Source organism: Oryctolagus cuniculus, chromosome 1 (genome assembly GCF_964237555.1).
Source record: "Oryctolagus cuniculus chromosome 1, mOryCun1.1, whole genome shotgun sequence".
Classification (NCBI taxonomy): domain Eukaryota; kingdom Metazoa; phylum Chordata; class Mammalia; order Lagomorpha; family Leporidae; genus Oryctolagus; species Oryctolagus cuniculus.
This window is the reverse complement of record NC_091432.1, coordinates 4,293,218-4,310,042: the sequence shown is the minus strand read 5'-3', so window position 1 is coordinate 4,310,042 and position 16,825 is coordinate 4,293,218. Positions and strand designations below refer to the sequence as shown.

The 16,825-nt window shown below is 50.0% G+C and overlaps 1 protein-coding gene across 7 annotated transcripts in view; it reads right to left on the bottom strand.

Moving 5' to 3' along the window:
- Positions 1-16,825, bottom strand: part of KMT5B (lysine methyltransferase 5B) — a 66,894-nt gene that overhangs the window by 40,226 nt on the left and 9,843 nt on the right. For 6 of the 7 annotated variants that reach the window (XM_051840841.2, XM_070065365.1, XM_051840842.2 and 3 more), the window contains exons 2-3: positions 9,310-9,542; positions 1,884-2,031 (exon numbers count right to left, since the gene is read on the bottom strand). In XM_051840841.2, the coding sequence (XP_051696801.2) occupies positions 1,884-2,031; positions 9,310-9,466 (305 nt within the window). In that variant the 5' untranslated portion in view covers positions 9,467-9,542. Of the gene's footprint in view, positions 1-1,883; positions 2,032-9,309; positions 9,543-16,825 lie in introns of those variants that run through there. The other variant, XM_051840846.2, reaches the window with a different exon arrangement.

Genomic DNA, 16,825 nt, shown 5'->3' with positions numbered 1-16,825 from the left:
TGGGCGGGCACCCGATGTAGCAGTTAGGATACCTGCACCTGTACCAGATACCTCGGCTGAGTCCAGCCCCCACTAACGCACACTCTGCAAGGCCGCACACGATGATTAAAGTGGTGCAGTCCTGTCACCCACTTAAGGAACCTGGATGGAATTCCTGTCTCCTGGCTCCATCCTGGCGCAGCCACAGCTGTTGTGGCATTTGGAGAATGGGTCAGTGGATGGGAGCTGTCTGCCTGTCTCTGACTTCCTCTCAAATAAATAAAAATAATTTTAAAATGTGGGTAACAAAAAGGTGACTTAAACACAAGCAGGGTCTTCCAGGAGGACAGCGAGCCCTGCTCTCTGACACCCACTAGGGAGAAAGTGAAATGGACTCACACACTGCAAACCAGACCCTAGCTGGACATCGGGGCGTGCAGCCTCGCTCATTTCCCAGGGAACAGCCAATGTCTCAATTTCACTGCACGGGTTCACTTCGTTTTCACGAGTAAAAGCAGACAGCAGCAGGAATTGCAGGAAAACACCGACCTTCCCCAAACCACGCTCTCTGTGGACTTGCAGTCACTAAGTGAACACACAGTGCACTGCTTTAATTCCAGCTTGGGGTAGAACACAGAGCGGTCGGGGAGGCCAGGACTCGAGAGCTCCCTCCCCTCACCTGTGCTCACCAGGTCACACCACGCTCCCCAGTTCAGCATCAGTGCCTGTCCACCCGGCCAGCCACTTCCTGCAGGGCTGCCCCGTCCTGACGGTCTCTGCTCGAAGCCTGGCCGGCGTGCTTTCCCACCCTCCGCCATGATGGTTAAGAAGTAAGGAAAAGCCGCAAAGCTCGGACCTCCCGTTTGGTGTCAGAAACAATTATGAAGTGACTGAGGGAGCAATGATACAAAAATATCTAGAAAAAAAGAGTTAAGAGATCTGACCTCAAAAATTAAAGGATGACAGATGTCAAGACTGACATCATAGTATTTTATATTTGTAGCTCTTGACAGTAAAATACTACATATTCACCTGCATACCTGTATGTGTACTAGATATAACATCTTTAAAAAATGTTCTCTTGGCCGGCGCCGTGGCTCATTAGGCTACTTCTCCGCCTTGCGGTGCCGGCACACCAGGTTCTAGTCCCGGTCAGGGCGCCGGATTCTGTCCCGGTTGCCCCTCTTCCAGGCCAGCTCTCTGCTGTGGCCAGGGAGTGCAGTGGAGGATGGCCCAAGTGCTTGGGCCTTGCATCCCATGGGAGACCAGGATAAGTACCTGGCTCCTGCCATCAGATCAGCGCGGTGCGCTGGCCGCAGCGCGCCGGCCACGGCGGCCATTGGAGGTGAACCAACGGCAAAGGAAGACCTTTCTCTCTGTCTCTCTCCCTCTCACTGTCCACTCTGTCTGTCAAAAATAAATAAATTAAAAAAAAAAAATGTTCTCTTAGAATCCCAAACCTTAACCACGATGGCAGAATTCCCTTTATACAGTGGAATTATTTAAAAGAAGGACAGTGTATTAACAAAATCATGAAAAATACTGATGTAACCTACTTGCAGCAGGAAAATGCAATCATGCATCTTCAAGGTTTTGCAGGATGCTTCTAAGATTTTCCTTTTCACTAAGATAATCACCACCAGCATTTAGAATACGACATGAAGATGCTTCCCCAGCACTGTATTTCACAGAAACGTTTCGAGGTCAAGTAAGAACACAGAATTGGAACTGACAAGACTCTGGGCTTTGCTTGCTCCTCTGGTTCATTTACCGAAAATTCTTCTGAGGCAAAGAACTCTCCTCCAATGTCATTTTAAATTTTGAGCAGAGATAAAATTAGCCATCTATTTTCTTAAATTCAACATCATCATCTGTCCATTCAGGATAAAGACATTTAAAATTACCTGGTATTCATTTTGTGTGTCTGAAAACCTAAGTAAGGATCGAGAACCAAGCTGGTTGCGAGGTCGTCATTCTCACAGAGCTCCTTGGCGGACATCCCAGAAGACGGCACATAGCGACTCTGTCCTTCGAATCCCGAGCTGCCGCTGCCTGTGAGAGAAGCAAGTGACTCCACTGCAGACCACTGGACGCTGCCCCAACACTTCTGCCGTCTGACATTCAAGCAAGTAATCAAGAACTGAAATTGCTTAATGTTAAGACCTTAGTCCAACAGCAGAATATGACAAAGTCACTCAGTTACTGAAGGAAGTCTGGCTCGCGGGTAACACCAGGTTCTGCAAACCAGGTTTGGCTGGCTTTGAGAATCTTCTTCGAGAAGCTTTACTTTCCCCTCCAAGCAACAGCTGAGAAACAGGGGAGGGGAGCCTGTCCATTACCAACAAGATGGCACGTGGGGCACTACAGACAGAACCAGGAAAAGAGGCAAACAAGCGGAACATGAGGTGTTAGAACTGCTGTAGATCTCAAATGCGAAAAGGACTTCTTTTTTTAAAGATTTATTTGAAAGGCAGAGTGACACACAGACAGGGAGAGACAAAGAGAGATCTTTCACCTGCTGGTTCATTCCCAAATGGCCACACAGCCAAGGCTGGGCCAGGCCAGGCCAGGCACTCCATCCCAGTCTCTCATGTGGACGGCAGGGCCCAAATACTCATACCACCTTTCCCTGCCTTCCCAGGCGCATCAGAAGAGGACCAACGGCACTTGATTGGCACTGGCTATGGGATGCCGGCATCCCAGCAGCAGGCTAACAGCCACAACAGCGGCCCCCAAAATGACTCTTGAAAAGTGAAAAGTTCAGCTTCGTGTTTCTATGAATGATTTTTTTATTTTTTTGACAGGCAGAGTGGACAGTGAGAGAGAGAGAGAAAGGTCTTCCTTTTGCCGTTGGTTCCCCCTCCAATGGCCGCTGCAGCCGGCGCACTACGCTGATGCGATGGCAGCAGCCAGGAGCCAGGTGCTTCTCCTGGTCTCCCATGGGGTGCAGGGCCCAAGCACTTGGGCCATCCTCCACTGCACTCCCTGGCCACAGCAAAGAGCTGGCCTGGAAGAGGGGCAACCGGGACAGAATCCGGTGCCCCAACTGGGACTAGAACCTGGCGTGCCGGCGCCGCAGGTGGAGGATTAGCCTAGTGAGCCGCGGCGCCGGCCATCTATGAATGATTTTATCCCCACTTTGTCGGCAGCCTAGGCTCAGAGGTTAAGAAACTTGCCTATGGGGCCAGCGCTGTGGTTGGCGGGTAAAGCCACCACCTGTGGTGCCGGCATCCCATATGGGCACCAGTTGGAGCCCTGGCTGCTCCTCTTCCGATCCAGCTCTCTGCTGTGGCCTGGGATAGCACTAGAAGATAGCCCAAGTCCTTGGGCCCCGGCACCCATGTGGGAGACCCCGAAGACGCTCCGCTCCTGGCTCCCAGCTTCAGATCGACCCAACTCCAGCCGTTGTGGCCATTTGGGGAGTGAACCAGCAGATGGAAGACCTCTCTCTCTGTAACTCTGTCTCTCAAATAAATAATAAAAAAAAGAAACGTGCCTTTGATTACAGAGTTAGGTAGTAGAGATGAAGAAAAACATAGATAATGATTGGCTGATTTCTAATCGACGTCTGAAATAATTTTCAGTGACTAGGTGAGAACAGGGACTAAAATATGTAACTGAAATAGCTGGATTTAAGTGGGAGAGAAGTGGTGTAAAGAAGGAAAAGGAGGTCGCATTCACGTGAGACTTCATCAGTGCCGATTGCACTTGACATAAACATCAACGAACGCAGAAGTCAGCAGCACAGGTGTTTAAAAAAAATTTTATTGGGGCTGGTGCTGTGGCACAGCAGGTAAAGCCGCCATCTGCAGTGCCAGCATCCCATATGGACGCCAGTTTGAGTCCCGGCTGCTCCACTTCTGATCCAACTCTCTGCTGTGGCCTGGGAAAGCAGTGGAAGATTGCACGAGTGCTTGGGCCCCTGCACCCGCGTGGGAGACCTGGAAGAAGCTCCTGGCTCCTGGCTCCAGATAGGCGCAGCTCCGGCTGCTGTGGCCATCTGGGGAGTGAACCAACAGATGGAAGGAAGACCTCTCTCTGCCTCTCTGTAACTCTGTCAAATAAATAGATTTTTTTTTCTTAAAGATTTATTTGACAGAGTTAGAGAGAGGCAGAGAGATGTTCATGTATGTGGAACACTGTAATGTTGTTTCCTGTGACTGCTGTACTGAAATGTAATACACCAACTTAAAGTGTATGATTTAATGTTTCCCCCTCGTATATCCAGAGTTGTGCAGCCATCACTCCAGTAGCAGTTCCCCCTGTTCTTGCCTCCTGCACAACCCCTGGCCCCAAGCCCCGTCTGTGGGTCTGTCCGTCCTGAGTCTTCACCTACCAAGTGGCTCTTTATGACTGGCTTCTTGAAAGAAGAGTTCAAGGCTCACCCATGCTGTAGCATGAATCAAGGCACACCCTGCCGGAAGGAAACACTGTTCCTCCCTGTCCACTCATCGGGGCACACAGCTGGGCTGTCTGCACTCCTTGGCTGTTCGCAGCAGCTAGTGCAAACACTTGTACAGGAAAGCTGCTCTTAGCTACACACTCACTCTGGTAACTGTGTCACCACTGAGCTTCCACCACCGGGGTGGCAGGGCCCAGACGCCCCACGTCCTTGCTGACACGTGTTCCTGGAGGCTTTTGGACTCCAGGTGTCCTTGCGGCTGTGAAGGGGTAAGACTACGTCTCCCCTACTGAATTTTCCTGGTACGCTTGTCAGAAGTCCAGAACTAAAATGTGGGATTATATCCCGTGAGTCCACAGGCTCACATACACATGCCAGAGACCACTGAGGTTCTGAAACAGGAGCAGGAGTCCCCCAGCCTGGTTCTTCTGTCCTGTTTGCCTGAGCGGCGGGGAGAGCGAGCACGAAGCCTTCCCTCCCACAGGCACTCCTCAAATGCCCGTCAACAGCTGAAGCTGGAGCCAGGAACTGGGAATGCACTGTAGGTCTCATGGCCACATGGGAGGCAGGAACCCCATTACGGAGCCATCACTGCTGCCTCCCATGGTGCGCAATGGTAGAAAGCTGGAGCCAGCAAAGAAACCGATGTACTCGGATACGGGTTGTGGGCCTCTTAACTGCTGGGCTAAATGCCTGCTCCCAGCTTTGTTTTCTTTCAAGACTTTCTGGCTCACCTGTGCCATGCATTTCCATATAAATCTCCGAATCGGCTAGTCATTTTCTGCAAAGCCAGCCTGGGTTCTAGTAGGAACTGCACGGAAACCATAGCTCATGTGAGGAGTCTGCTACCCCAACCACACTGCCTTTCAGTCAGTGAACGTGGACATATTTTTCCCTTTTTATGCTACTGTAAATGAGATTTTAATATTTTTGGATTGTTCACTAAAAGGGTATAAAGAGGTACTGATTGCTGCATAATGATCTTATATCCTGCAATCTTCTTGCACTCTTCATTAATCAGTGGATTCTTCAGGCTTTCTGGACAGGCAATCCTATCAGCTACCAATGGCTTATCTCTTCCTGGCCAATCTGAGTGCCGTCCGGTTCACGTTCTGGCTCCAGGACAATGCTGAGGAGAGGCAGTGGGAGTGGACATCCCCATCTCGTTCCTGACATGAGGGGAAGTGCCTCTCTGTCACCGTTTCCACAGCTGTCCTTGCCTTCCGTGCCCAGGACCCCACCCTCACGTCTGCCGCATCTGTCAAACGGTTACTCTCTGACGACCGGACGATCGTGTGGTCTCGTCCCACATTCCCATCGATCTGGTTTACCAGATGAGCAGACCTGGGCTCCTCCCTGGGTAGAGCCCATTAGCCCGTGAGAGAATCCTTTGATGCTGCTGGATCTGGTTTGCTGTATTTGCTGAGGATTTTTGTGATTACATTCAGAAAGAACACTGGTCTGCAGTTTTCTTGTGACACCTTTGGTTTGGTAGCAGGGTGATAAAATGTGTTTGGAAAATAGGGAAGAGTACCTCCTCAGAGTTTGTAAAGAATTCACATTGATTCTTCTTTAGACATCTGGCAGCATTCGTCACCGAAGCCACATGGCAATGGGATGTTCTTTGTGGGTTTTATTCATTCATTCATTCATTCATTCATTCAGAATTATTTTATTTCTTTGAAAGACAGAGTTACATCTTCCATTCTGCTGGTTTACTCCCCAGATGGCCACAACGGCTGGAGCTGCGCCAATCTGAAGCCAGGAGCCAGGAGCTTTTTCCTGGTCTCCCATACGGGTGCAGGGGCCCAAGGACCTGGGCCATCTTCTACTGCTTCCCAGGCCACAGCAGAGAGTTGGATCAGAAGTGGAGCAGCCAGGACTAGAACCGGCGCCCACATGCGATGCCGGCGCTACAGGCTGGGGCTTTACCTGCTGCGCCACAGCGCCGGCCCTGCGGGTAATTTTTAAATTACTGATGTTCTTTGCTTGCTATAGGTTTATTTAGATTTTTCTGTTTTCTTCACGAATTTGCTTCTTCCTAGAAATCTGTCCATTTTACCTAAGTTGTTGGTAGACAGCTGTTCATGGTATTGCTATCGTCCCTTTTATATCTGTAAGGCAACAAACAATGTTCCCTCTTTCATTACTAATAATTTGAGTCTTCTTTTTTTTTGGGGGGGGTCTTGCCCAAGGTTTGCCAATTTTGATGATCTTTTCAAAGAACCACTTTGATTTTCTGATTTAGTCTACCAGAGCAGTCTCCATTTACTCACTTCCATCCCAACCTTCACTCCCTTCCTTCTACCTGTGTGGAGCTCAGTCCACTTTCTTTCTGATGTTCCAAGTGCAGAGGTGAGGTTACTAATTCGAGCTCTGTATTATTATTATGGGTTTCTTACTACTATAAATTTCACTCCAAGTCACCAGTTTGGCTGCATCCCATAAATTTTGGTATACTGTATCTATCTTCATTTTTCATCTTAAGTGTTTTCCGATTTTTAAATTTTCATTTATTTAAAAAAATAAACATTTAGGGGTTAGTGATACTGCACAGAAGATTAAGCTGACACTGTGACACCAGCATCCCATGTAAGTGCCTGTTCCATTTCCCATCCATCCCTTGCCAATGCACCTGCGAAGGCAGCAAATGACAGCCCAAGTATTTGGTCCCTGCTACCCCATGGAGACCCAGATGGAGTTTCAGGCTCCTGGCTTCAGCCTGGCCCAGCCCTGGTGGTTGCAGTCATTTGGGGAGTGAACCAGTGGATAGAAGATGCCTTTCTCTTTCTCTCCCCTGCTCCTACCCCCTAACTCTGTCTTTCAAATAAACAAATGATTTTCAAAAATATTTTATTTTACTTGAAAGAGTTACACTCAGAGAGGAGAGGCGGGGGGGAGGGAGAGGGAGAGGGGGAGAGGGGGAGAGGGGGAGAGGGGGAGAGAGGGAGAGAAGGAGAGAAGGAGAGAGGGAGAGAGGGAGGGAGGGAGAATAAGAGGGAGAGAGGGAGAATAAGAGGGAGAGAGGGAGAGAGGGAGAATAAGAGGGAGAATAAGAGGGAGAGAGGGAGAGAGGGAGAGAGGGAGAGGGAGAATAAGAGGGAGAGGGAGAGGGAGAGGGAGAGGGAGAGGGGTGTGGGTATCCCAGCCAGCAGCTCAGCCGCTAGGCCGACATGTTCCCCTGCAGCTCCTCTGTGATTTCTCCTTTGACACCCTAGGTGTTTAGCAGCGTGTTTACTTTCCAAGGACTCGTGAGCCCCTCAGACTTCTTTGTTACTGATTTCTAAATTTTACCCACTGTGGTTAGAGAACGTATCGGGATGACTTCCACGCTTTTAAGTTTATGAAGGCACATTAATGGACCAGCTCAGTGTGTCTCAGACAATGTTCTATGCACACCCGAGAAGACTGGATTCTGCTGTTGTTGGGCAGAATGTTACAGATGTCTGTTAGGTCTAGTTAACTGATAATGTTGTGGGGCCGGCACCGTGGCACAGTAGGTTAAAGCTCTGCCTGCGGCGCCGGCATCCCATATGGGCACTGGTTCTAGTCCTGGCTGCTCCTCTTCCAATCCAGCTCTCTGCTGTGGCCTGGGAAAGCAGTGGAAGCCATCAAGTCCTTGGGCCCCTGCGCCTGTGTGGGAGACCCAGAGGAGGCTCCTGGCTCCCAACCGGCACTCCAGCCGTTGTGGCCATTTGGGGAATGAACCAGCGGATGGAAGACCTCTCTCCTCTCTGCAACGCTGCCTTTCATTTAAAAACAACAAGCACTGAGATACGGAAGGACTGCACTGTCTGTCCTCCCTTCAGCGTGGTCGCTGGGAGCTGTGCTGAGGACTCTCTCTGAAGACAAGCCCCGCTCTGCTCCTGTGCCTCCATCACTGCTCTCTGCCCACACAATTCTTGCCCAGTATTACTCTGTGATGCTACATCCTCACCTTCTGGGCTTCCCTAGCCCGCCCCTCTGCGCCTGTCTACTCATCTATCTCCAACAATGAAAGCCTCTTTGCACTATGATGCACAAAGGAAGCCAAAAAAGTTAGAAGGTGAACCAATTTACTGACTGGAACCAACACCACTCACTGGGTCACTGTACTTTTCAATCTTTCAGGTTCCCACCAAATAATGAGCACGGCAGGATTAGGGTGCACACAGAACCTTAGGAGTGAGCTGGTACCACGCAGGAGCCCACTCAATCTTGGCCTCTCTCCTGTTCTCATCTAGCTTTCTACAGAACAGTGACCTGATCTGCTACAGAGCTAGGTCGAGGGCGCTCCAAGTCCAGGGAACAGCACAAACCCCAAAGAGTAAGGAGAAAGGAACAGATCAGAACTGGTATAATCTACCTGGAACTGCAGAAAAACCCCAGGCCGACCCAAACCACTGGGAGTAAGCCAATTCTGACACAAACTAAGAAAATCCAATAGTGGCAAGATCCTTGTTAAGAACACGGGAACCTTAAAGGTGGTCCTCCTTCCCACGGGCACGGAAGGCAGTGATTCCATCAGGACCAGAACAGCTGCAGTGTGTGGAGCCGCCCGACAGTGAGTTCTGTTTATCCTACATTCAGAGCTGACTTTACTACTCTGAGAAGTTATCAAAAACACACATACTTACAACAAACGTAACAGAGTTTAAACTCAAAAGAAACCAAGCAACAGCACTACAAAACTTATAGATTAACCATTCAGATATAAATTCTACAAAATAGATTTACAGATAGGAAAGCATAATTACGATTATATACACTTAGCACTAGCTTTAAGTTTTCCATATTGCTTGATAAGAATTATTTATGAAAACCCCTATACTATTAACTATGAAAACGTAAAAATTGTTTTGCAGACAAAACAGAATACACATTACAGACTGGGAAGAATCAATGAGCCCAGCACAACGGCAGCGCTGAGCGTTCAGGGGTGTACGTACATCTGCTGGACTTCCTGTCCACCGCGTTTCTGCCTGCCTTCAGGGCGTCCTTGCCTGCGGGCTGGAACTTGGACTGGTTCTGCTGATGGTCAGACAACTTGCCTCCACTTCTCCTGCCATTCACCACCATGTTCTTGGATTCTCCCAACCACTTCATACCCACAGACAGCCTGACTCAGGTGCATTTAGTCACTCTCTTCAAACAGCTCCGAGAATAAGGTCAACGTTCTCTCCTAAGAGAAACAAACAAAATGGGGAGTCAATACAGGAAAGAGCACGGTAAGCAGACCCTTGAGAAAGACAGAGTATCACAAAGTGGCTTAGTGATGTGTCTCCGCTTTAAGGAGCACCTGCCGCCCCCCCTTGACCCCCACACAATGCCATGTTCAAGACAGCGGTGCCCCCGGAACCTGATCACACGTAAACTGAGGCGGGGACTCACTCTGCCTTTCAGTCCCTGTACTCAGAAGAGTGGCTGACACTGAGCGGGTGCTCAATACTCATACCCGACCCTCAGAACTTTAATTAGCTGCATTTGGAAACTGAATGGCTTGGATAGTGGAGAATTCTGTAATCTACAAGGACCTTGGGAAATGAGAGTAAAACAGATTACACCTGTTGAAATGAGAAAACGGCCATTCATCACAATCTCATCACAGAATCATGTTTTAGTATTAAATCAGACAAAAAAGGCCATAAGCTAAAAACTACAAACATACAGAACTTTAGAGCTAAATATATGGAATATTGATATCACCAGTACAATTCCTTCAATTTGCAGATGAAACGGAAGCCAAACCCAATGCCATGCAAGCCTGTAGCACTCATGAGTAGAGGCTACCCTCAAATCTCTCAGGCACACCAGACCAGAACTAATTCCCCTTTCCACAAAGACACAGGAAAGTACAAACAGTAAGTTACTTCAAGCACTCCCAGAAATGCAGACCTGGACGTGCCCTTAACGATACCCAACACAAATAGAAAACTTAATTTTTGCTTCCCTCAGGTCTCCTTTATGGCAAGGAATACTTTTATTTATTTAATATTTATTTATTTGAAAGGGTTACAGAAAAAGGAAGAAATACAGATCTACCTGCTGGTTCACTCCCCAAATGGTTGCAATAGCCAGGGTCAGGACAGGCTGAAGCCAGAAGCCTGGAACTCCAGGGGTCCAGGTACTTGGGTCATCATCTAATGCTTTCTCAGGTGCCTTAGCAGGGGGCTGGAACAGAAGTGGAGCAGCTGGGACTTGAACTAGTGCTCAAGTGGGATGCTGGTGTCAGAGGCAGCAACTAAATCTGCGGCTGGCTCCTGATTTTTAAGATTTTACTTAGAGTTACAGAGAGAGAGAGAGAGAGAGAAAAGAGGAAAAGAGGAAAAGAGGAAAAGAGGAAAAGAGGAAAAGAGGAGAGAGAGAGAGAGAGAGAGAGAGAGAGAGAGAGAGAGAGATGTCTTCTATTCACTGGTTCACTCCCCAGATGACTGCAATGGCCAGAGCTGAGCTGATCTGAAGTCAGGAGCCTCCTCTAGGCCTCCCACACAGGTGTGGGGGCCCAAAGATGTGGGCCACCCTCCACTGCCTTTCCTAGGCCACAGCAGAGAGCTGGATCAGAAGAGCAGCAGCTGGGACTTGAATTGGCACCCATACAGGATTCTGGCACCGCAGGCAGAGGCTTATTAACCCACTATGCCACAGTGCAGGCCCTAATTTTTATCTCTTGAGTGGGAATTTTAGCTGGGACTTAAATCTTCTCTATGACCACTTCAGCCATTCGAGGAGTGAACCACTGGATGTAGGACTGATGTCTGTATTGTGCCTTACAAATAAAAATAACTTAAAAAAAATAAAAGACATAAAAAGCAGAAACCCGAGGCCCAGCACCCATGCTTGAGACTTCCAAGGTCACGCGGGCTCCAGTGTGCTCTGTGTGCGTGTGCATCCATTTCATTATCTGTTAGGGCAACGAAGCGATGCCAGAATTTAAGAAAAATTACAAAATAATGATTTCAAGCTAACGTATCCTGAGAATTAGGAAAAGTTCACAAATCATTTTAGTAGCAGCACCCTTGAGCCCAGTTCATGGAACACAGGCAGATTCACTCTACTTTATTCACAACTTCAACTCAGTGTGGGTTACTGATCCAACCTGGACCAAACCTGTGTCCTCACGGCCATTTATTTATTTATCTCGTGATATTATTCTCGTGTGAAGCGAAGGCAGCTCAGTGCAGCGGGCGCTCCCGTCACAGTACGGCTGACAGCACGCCTGCATCCACGACTGGGTCTACGTCGGCAGAAGCTGGGACACGGTCACCAAAGCAAGGCCTACGCAAGCTCACAGGTGAAGAGCTGCAGCAAAGGGATCGATATCTGGGGGCTGTTTGTGTATTTTCAGCTCAGAATGAGTTACATACTCATTACCAGGGCATCGCTTGTTCTGCCCTCAGGAGCACGGATTTCTTTTATTCATTTATTTATTTTCGTTTCATTTGAAAGGCAGACACACAGATGGAGAGGGATTCTCCATTCCCTGTTCACTGCCCCAATGTCCAGAACAGCCAGGGCTGGGCCAGGCTGACGCCAGGAACCTGAACCCCATCTGGGTCGCCCACCTGCACGTCAGGCGCCTGGTGCCTCCCACAGTGCCCGCTACCAGGAAGCTGGGCCTGACCCAGGTCTGCCGCTGCTGCACTGAGTCCAGGCCTTGTCCTTGGTGGTGTGTGATCTTTCCTACAGAACCACAGCTTACATCTAAATGCAAACAGCTCGCCCACGCCAGCACTGTAAGGGACTGTGCAGAAACAGGAGTTGAAGACACGGAGCAGAGCACAAGCCTAAAGTTTCACGGCTGCTACAGAGGACTCCCACCCCCAGCATACAAGCAGTCTCTGCAGGGACACAGATGACTCGCGTGGACACGCTTCTGTGAGCTTGGCTTGGTTGACAACATCTGAGCTAATTAGCCACTGACTACAATTAAAGTAAAAATTACCTCAATTTAACCTGAAAATCGGCAGAAGAGAATTTCAAGTCCTGGCCACTCCTTAAGGTAGAAACGTTCCGTTGTTCTGGTTTCCCAACAGAAAAATGCCAGGAACGATGTTGGACAGCTACCACATTGCAGACACTTCGGCAGGCACTGGGGAACAAGCACGGAACCAAACAAGGCTGTGTCTTCATCGGTGTGTCCCTTGTCCAGATGTCGGCGACAGAGCGTGTCTCCCATCTCAGCGATGAGACCAAGGCAGCCACCAAGCTCACTTACATTTCACATGTACCTAACACACATGTCCTGAACACCATACAAACTTCAGACATTGTTTTAAGTCAACACATACAAGCTGCACGGTTGTGGCGTGCCATCTGATGTTTCCACACTTGCATGCATGTGTAAAACTCAAATCCAGACAAGCATATCCTATCTATCTCCTCATTTATCATTTCTTTGTGGTCAAAACATTCAAAAATTCTGTCTTCCAGTTTGTTCTTTTTTCTTAATATTTATTTATTTATTTGAAAGTCAGAGTTACATTGAGAGTTGAGAGGCAGAGAAAGTTGGGTGAGGTCTTCCATCTGCTGGTTCACTCCCCGGATGGCCACAACAGCCGGAGATGTGCTGATTCGAAGCCAGGAGCCAGGAGCTTCTTCCGGGTCTCCCACGCGGGTGCAGGGGCCCAAGCATTTGGGTCATCTTCCACTGCCTTCCCAGGCCACAGCAGAGAGCTGGATCAGAAGTGGAACAGCCGGGTCTTGAACCAGTGCCCATATGGAATGCTGGCGCTTCAGGCCATGGCGTTAACCCGCTGGGCCACAGCGCCAGCCATCTTCCAGCTTTTTCAAAATACATACTTTATTGTTGTTATCTAGCTACTCTACTGTGTAACGGAACACTAGAATCTACTTATCTAGGGGCTGGCGCTGCGGCGTAGCGGGTAAAGCCGCCGCCTGTGGTGCTGGCATCCCATATGGGTGCTGGTTTAACTTCCAGCCGCTCCACTTCTGATCCAGCTCTCTGCTGTGGCCTGGGAAAGCAGTAGAAGTTGGCCCAAGTCCTTGGGCCCCTGCACTCATGTGAGAGACCCAGAGGAAGCTCCTGGCTCCTGGCTTCGGACTGGCGCAGCTCTGGCCGTTGCAGCCAATAGGTGAGTCAACCAGCAGACGGAAGACTCTCCCCCCACCCCACCCCCGTCTCTCCGTAACTCTGCCTTTCAAATAAATAAATCTTTAAAAAGAATTTACTTATCTAACTTAATGGATACAATTATCTCAATAATTTTGAGGGCATTTGGTTTAATGAAAAGACCCAATGACCTACAAGGGACAGAATGTCTGGTGGGTTCAACTCCCAGGCGCCCTGGCTCCTGATATCAGCTTCCTACCGGGCACGCCCTGGGGAGAGTGCTGATGAAGCAACTGGGCGTCTGCCACCCACCTGGAGACCTGGGGGGGGGTTCCCGGCTCCTGGTTTCTGCCTGGCCCAGACCCAGCTGTTGCCGGCATCTGGGGAGTGAACCAGCAGACGGGAGATCGTCTGTCTGGGGACAAGAGAGAACAGGGAGACTAGTTAAGAGATCTCTGTGATAACCAGAGGACAACTAGTAGCCTGCAGCAGCAGAGGCAGCAGGAAGTGACGGGTTTGGGATCTTTTCTCAAGATTTTGCTAGAAGACAGGATTTGTTGACAGGCTGAATGTGGGAGTGAGGGAACAAGGACTCCAACACGCCTCCAAGCAGAGGGATGGAACATGGAGGGCTAAGACAGATGCCCATTAGAGATCCCAGTGGACGAGGCGGCTGCAGTACAGGTCTAGGGTTGGGATCTAAATCTGGAGTTGGAGCATTACTGGTAACGTATCGAGGAGCGAGTATGGCGGGACACGGGGCACTCTGACGTTTCGAGATTCGGATGAGGAGAAAGCAGCTCCAGGGAGGCAATGACAAACCTGACAGTAGAAGCGGAGGCGCAGAAGGAATCTAAAAGCGGCCACTGGTGACTGCACCTTGCTCACAAACAACAACTGAAATGGATGTAACGGTGACAAGACAAAAGACCTCAGGAAACACAGCTCAGGGGTCGGCACTGTGGCACAGCAAGACAAGACACTGCTCACAAGGCCGGCATCCCACATGGAACAGCCAGTTCAAGGTCCAGCTGTTCCGCTTCCGATCCAACTCCCTGCTAATGTGCCTAGGAGAGCAGCACAAGATGGCCCGGGCCCCTGCACCCATGGGAGACCAGCATGGGGCTCCAGGATCCTGCACCTGGCCTGACCCAGCCCCAGCCGTTGTGGCAATCTGGGAAGTGAACCAGAGCATGCAATGTCTCTGTCTCTCCCAATCTGTCATTCTGCTTTTCAAATACATCTTGGGGGGGGGGGGGGGGAAGAAGGGGATATAAGCACTTACAAAAAAAAGATTATGGGCTGGCACTGTGGCATAGGGGGTGAAGCAGCTGCCTGCAGTGCCAACATCCCACATGGGTGCTGGTTTGAGTCCCAGCTACCCCACGTCCGATCCAGCTCCCTGCTGATATGCCTGCGAAAGCAGCGGAAGACGCTTGGTGTGCTTGGGCCCCTGCACCCATATGGAAGACACGGAGGAAGCTCCCGGCTCCTGATTTCGGACCAGCCCAGGTCTGACCGTTGTGGCTATTTGGGGAGTATACCAGCAATTAGAAAATCTCTTTCTAACTCCGCCTTTCAAATAAATCTTAAAAAACAAAACAAGAAAAAACAACTAGGTTTCACACCCCAGAAAAGGTCAGAGGACCTGTGATTCAAAGCTTTTTCACCAGACTGATTCTCTGGATCAGAGGAGCAGAGATCACCGGAGTCTGAGAATGGGGTGGGATTCCTGAAGGGGCTGTGCACTGTGCTTCCTTGTTTTTCTCCACATTCACAAACACAATTTCCCTCTTAATTATAATTCTTACTTTAGCCCCTTTCCAATGTGTTTACGTTGACGCTAAATCATTCACACCCCCCTCCTTTTATAAGATTTATTTATTTGAAAGGCAAAGTTGCAGAGAGGCAGAGAAGAGAGACATCCTCCATCCGCTGGTTCACTCCCCAGATGGTGGCAACGGCTGGAGCTGCGCTGATCCAAAGCCAGGAGCCAGGAGCTTCTTCTGGGTCTCCCATGTGGGTGCGGGGGTCCAAGGACTTGGGCCATCTTCCACTGCTTTCCCAGGCAGTGAGAAAGCTGGACTGGAAGTGGAGCAGCCAGGACCCAAACTGGTGTCTATATGGGATGCCAGCACTGCAGGCGGTGGCTTTGCCCACTAGGCCACAGTGTTGACCCCAATAACACCCACTTTTAAAACATTTATTTTCAGGGGCCGGCTCTGTGGCACAGTGGGTTAATACCCTGGCCAGGGGCGCTGGCACACCATATGGGCGCCGGTTCGAGACCTGGCTGCTCCACTTCCTGTCCAGCTCTCTGCTGTGGCCTGGGAAAGCAGTAGAAGGTGGCCCAAGTGCTTGGGCCCCTGCACCCCCATGGGATACCCAGAGGAAGCTCCAGGCTCCGGATCGGCACAGTTCCAGCCGTTGCAGCCAATTGGGGTATGAACCAGCAGATGGAAGACCTCTCTCTCTCTGCCTCTCCTCTGTGTAACTCTGACTTTCAAGTAAAAATAAATTAAATCTTTTTTTAAAAAACACTTATTTTCATCTAGCAGAAAGGCAGAACGATGGGGCAGGGACCTCCCCATCTGCTGGCTCTGAGGGAATGAACTGATTATCTCCAACACGCACAGAGCCATGTCTGAGAGGCTCACCAACTTCAGAGTCAACGGGAGGAAGCTTCACCTCCCAGGGCTGTGCTCCATCAACAGGCGGGAGAGCAGCATGCACTTCAGACCCCAGAGCCAACGTGAACAAGGGGGTGTCCGCTGAGTGCTGTGGCACGCCAGGTGGAAGCCTGCCCCCCAGATCAGGTGCCGAAGCAGCCCCCCTGCCTACAATGCCGCTCCCTGCTAACGCGTTCTGGGAGGCAGCGGATGGCGGCCGCAGTGCTTGGACGCCTGCCGCCACGTGGGAGAACCGGAAGGACTTCCGGGCTCCTGGCTGCGGTCTGGCCCAGCCCTGGCTGTTGCGGGCAGCCGGAGAGTGAACCAGCAGATGGAAAATTTCCGCATTAATTTTTTGGTGACTTCACAAAAGCAAACAGTTATTTCACAGAAAATGTGCTTGGTTCACGCAAAACACCTGCTCTGCGCCCCGCAGGGACGGTGGCTCCGCTGGCACCAGTGCCCTTCCATCTCGCCACAGTCCTTCACAAACACTTCTGCGGCTTTTAAGCGAACAGTTGTGCAATCTCAAAACTCTGGTTCCAATCTTTCTATTCTTTTTTTTAAGATTTGAAAGGCAAGGCCAGCACTGTGGTGCAAAAGGTTAAGCCACCACCTGCAACACCAACATCCCATATGGGTGCCAGTTCAAGTCCCAGCTGCTCCACTTCTGATCCAGCTCTCTGCTATGGCCTGGGAAAGCAGTCGAAGATGACACAAATGCTG